At 33.1% G+C, this 4,669-nt stretch overlaps 1 protein-coding gene across 1 annotated transcript; it reads left to right on the forward strand.

Annotated features, from left to right (window-relative positions):
• The first annotated feature begins 355 nt into the window (after nucleotides 1-355).
• LOC140888101 (uncharacterized) lies at nucleotides 356-2,931 on the forward strand. Its single transcript, XM_073295781.1, has 4 exons — nucleotides 356-377; nucleotides 1,610-1,717; nucleotides 2,059-2,548; nucleotides 2,637-2,931. The coding sequence occupies exons 1-4, from the start codon at nucleotides 356-358 to the stop codon at nucleotides 2,929-2,931; spliced, it is 915 nt and encodes a 304-aa protein (XP_073151882.1).
• The last annotated feature ends 1,738 nt before the right edge of the window (nucleotides 2,932-4,669 follow it).

The raw sequence follows: 4,669 nt of genomic DNA on the forward strand, positions 1-4,669 counted from the left end.
CATCAGAAGCAGCCCCCGCCAACCTCGAAGTCGAGCCCATCCTTGCCCTCAAATTCGAAAATCCCAACAATCCATCCTACAAAGCGACTTCGAGTCATCCTAAACACTACCATGTGGACTACAATTCCACCCATGGCAGCTCATAAATCACCAAGCAACCGTCCCAACAAGCACAAGCATTCGAACACAATCAAAGCAACATTTTAAAGAAAATTTTTCAAACCAAACCATAAAAGAATTTCTGGAAATTTTTGAATATGAAACATTAACTCATTTCAATATTCAACAACACAATTTCATGGAAAAAATAATCCTCAAGCATAAAATACGAAATGCACAATAAATCGCCAAGGGAATGAGGGCCGAAAATAGGGCATGTATGTATAGATATATCGAAAACTCCTCAAAGGGATGCCACACACAAATATTCACTAATCTACAGGGAGAGGAAGGAACCACATCTTGCCTAGCTAAGAACTCAAAAGGAACGACAGCTCAAATGAGCTAAGGCCGATTCCATTCCCTTCAAACAGGGCACGAACTATCTGAAAAAAAAAAAAATGCAATTACACAATGGAACACACTACATAATATTCTGAAATGGTGAGAAAAGAGCTCATTTTCTTTCCTTGCTAAGAAAAGGAAAATTGAAAGAGGCAAGAACTTGATGTGGCCGATCGAAGGATGGAAATAGTATTGCTCGAATGAGCTGAAATTGAGCTCAAGGATAGGGGAAATCTCGGCCAGCTACCTAATGAGATTTTGCGCCCGAAAAATAAAGAAAATGGAGGAGCTTCGTGAAAAATAAGAACCGAGGGATCTTCTTGAAGAACAGGGGAAGAAATTAGCGATCCTTGAGTGTGTGTGTGTGTGTGTGTGTGTGTGTGTATTGCGTGAGTTGAGGGTGAAATGAGGGTGTAAGTGTTGGGAGGCTAGGGTTTACTTTAAGTCTAAGGATAAGGTTGAGTGTGTAAGTATAGGTGTATGTATATAATTGTGAGTGTGTGAGTGATTGGAGAAAAAGTGCTACACCAATAGATAACTAGGACTATAAATTAAATTGCACTAAATAAAACACAAGCCTGAAAATCCAAGAATTTAAACACCTTAAATATTTCAATGTCACGGCAATGAGTAAAATACTTAAATCTCAGGCAGAGTGATTTAAAATAATTTAAACAAACTAGACAAACGTTTAAAAGTAATTTAAATAAATACACCAGCGGAAATGAAAACCTTCAAAATGATTTGGACAATTAAGAAGGATTTAAATAAATAAGCTAGATATTTAAAATAGTTTAAAATAATTTAAAGTAACTAACCGCTAAACTTAGGCTATTTAAAATAAATAAGTTGGACACTCGAAAATAACTATATCTATATCTATATCTATATTATTATAAATAAGGGAGTTTGAATTGTGAAATACTTTATTTACCCCTTCAAACTAAAGGTTAAAGTAAACTAAAGGTTACATTCCTCTGATTTCTCGCATACCCTTCAAATACACGGTCCTCATTTCCTTCTTAATATTTGCTCTTCTTTAACTTCTTCATAACACGTTAATCATTAGTGCCCATTAATACAAGGTTTCATTTACTGCATTCAGTTTCTTTCATCGTCAATTCTTTGTGTTTAATCGATTATGTTGCTGCCATCGTTATTCTGCTTCTCATGCCATGGAGTAGGAGCTCGGCTGCGATCTCGGGTTTGCAAGGTTTGTTTTCCTTCCTTCCATCCATGTCCTTCTTCATGTAATTTTTTTTTCTTTCGATGATTGATTTACAAAGTGCTTTTTTATTTTCGCAGAGCGGTTTCTAAATCTTCCCACGTTGGTGTTTCTCTTTCCTCCGCTTTGAATGGTTATATATTGTAATTTGCTACATGTTTTATTTGCACATACATAGGATTTATCCGTTTTTTAGTGATATATTTTCATGCCACATCGCAATTTTTGGAAAGTATGGGCAAAACTTGTGATGCATACGATCTCTCTAGATTGCCAAATTCGTCTGCAAAATCTATGTCTATTGTCACCTGATTGTAGATAAATAACAGATGAGTTGTCCATTTCAATTTCTCTAGATGACTTGGTGGCACATCTTCAACTTAATGATAGCCAGCGCTTGGCATACAATATGATTATTGAATGTCTGGGAAAGAGAAATGGTGATGTCTTCTTTATAAATGGTCCAGGTGGGACAGGCAAAACATTTCTGTACCATTCTTTGCTTGCAACCATTAGATCCCAAGGTCTTATTGCTTTGGCAACAGCTACTTCAGGTGTCGCGGCTTCAATTTTACCTGGAGGTCGAACAACGCACTTGAGATTCAAAATCCCTATAGATTTACATGCAAATAGTTACTGCTCAATTTCTGAGCAAAGTGGTTTGGCTCAATTGTTGCGGCATGCAGCTGTTATTATTTGGGATGAGGCACTTATGTGCAAGAGGTTTGCTATCGAGGAAGTGGACCGCACTTTGCAGGACCTTCTTGGAAACAAAAATCCATTTGGTGGGAAAGTGGTTGTGTTAGGTGGAGTTTTCAGGCAAATTCTACCTGTTATACCCAAGGCTACTATGCATCAAACTATAGATAGTTGTCTGATTAAATCTCATTTGTACAAATGCATGAAGAGGAATTGAACAAACTGATGACAATGGAAACATCAAACTCCCAACAGAGATGCTTATTAAGTTCAGCGACAATGATACCGAAGAATCTGAACGTAAGCTGCTCGATTATGTATACCAAGATCTAGGAAAGAATTATCAATCATCAACCTATATGACAGAACGAACAATTTTTTTGAAAAAAAATGTTCATGTCGACAAACTGAACGATGATATTGTGTCATTGTTTCCTGAAAATTCAAGAGTTTACTTGAGCTTTGATGAGGCGATTGACGACACGCAAAATTCATATCCTTAGGAAATTTTAATCATCTTGGCCCCTAATGGATTGCCTCCCCATCGTTTGGTTTTGAAGAAACATTGCCCAGTTATGCTGTTACGGAACCTCGACCCATCGGATGGTTTATGTAATGGTACGAGGATGATTTGTAAAGATTTTACAGATAATGTCATTCACGCAGAACTCGCTGTTGGGCATCACACAGGGAAAAAAATTTTAATTCTTCGTTTACCTTTATCTCCGGCTGAGAATGAAGGCTACCCATTTCGGTTCAAGCGGAAGCAGTTTCCCATCAGGTTGTGTTTTGCAATGACCATTAAAAAATCGCAAGGCCAGACAATCCCGATAATTGGAGAGTATTTACCCGATCCCGTCTTTTTCCATGGGCAACTCTATGTTGCTATGTCCATAGGTGTTTCCATGAAAATTTATTAGATTTTTAATTAAGCCTGATGTTAGCAATAATTATGACACTTCGCTTACCAAAAATCTTCGTTTGATCTTATCAAGTTCATCAAAGTGCACATTTGACATTTCAACTTCAATATAATTCTACTATTTTCGTTAGAGCATCTGTGGTTGAATTTTATTTTTCTTAAAAACAAAACTAACTGGTAACTTATTACGAATACATCTAATTCACTTAAAAATTTAAAATGTTTTAATATTTTCTAATGTTTTTGAAATAAATATTTGAAAATATAATTTCCTAAAAAATGCCTCTTCTCTTTGTCTTTTATATTTTATTGAACTTCCATTATTAAATACTCATTGAAATTATGGTTACTTTTTAACTTCAAAATATATAATTAAATTTTTTTAAAAAAATTACCGTCGTAAATATTTTCAAATTAAACTATTTCTTTTCAAAAAATGATGTCGTAAATATATCATATATATCTAATTTTTCAATAACAAGAACTATGAAAATAACTTTTAAACTTCAAAGATACGATGATAATTAAAAAATAACTGTTGGTCTATACTAATCTTCTTTGTTTTATTTCTTTCGACAAAATATATTGAAACATATATGATTTTGAAATTATGAATTTCACGTCTTTTCAAATATTGTGAATGTGAGTTTTATCTATATTTTTCAACTTAAACTTCATTTTTCATTTAATCTTTACCACAACTAATATATGACATTATATATCTTATCTGTATAAGTACTGTATTTTTGCCTTAAATATTTCCAAGTTGACCAATTTATTTATTTTTTATTACTTTGATATTTGCTCATAGCTTGAGAATACATAGCTATTTTCCAATAACAAGGATTATGAAGATAACTTTTAAATTTCAAAATATATTATGACAATCTAAAATAATCGTTGTATAAAGTTTTTTTTAAAAAAAATTGAATACTCTTAATATGTGCATATAGTTTTAAACTTTTTACATTAATAATATTTTACAATAATTGATGAAAAAATATTTTTATATTACAATTCATTTATTTTAAAAAAACATTAAATTTACACTCAATTACTTTAAAAAAAAAACTCTTATCAAAGTTTTCGTCCAAGACATAATTTTGCTGACGCATGAATGAATAATTTTTAAAAAGTAACCCGCAGTTTGTTACATGAGAAATTATGAGTACATCTTATTCTGGACTAAGCGTTGTAAAATATTTACACCAATATATTTACAAAGGCCTTGACAAAATAAGTATTCATTTGTCAACCCATGATTCTCACTCATTTATAGATGAAATACGGACATTTGAGGATGCTCGCTGGGTGTTTCC

This window comes from Henckelia pumila, chromosome 3 (genome assembly GCF_033568475.1).
Source record: "Henckelia pumila isolate YLH828 chromosome 3, ASM3356847v2, whole genome shotgun sequence".
Taxonomy (NCBI): Eukaryota; Viridiplantae; Streptophyta; class Magnoliopsida; order Lamiales; family Gesneriaceae; genus Henckelia; species Henckelia pumila.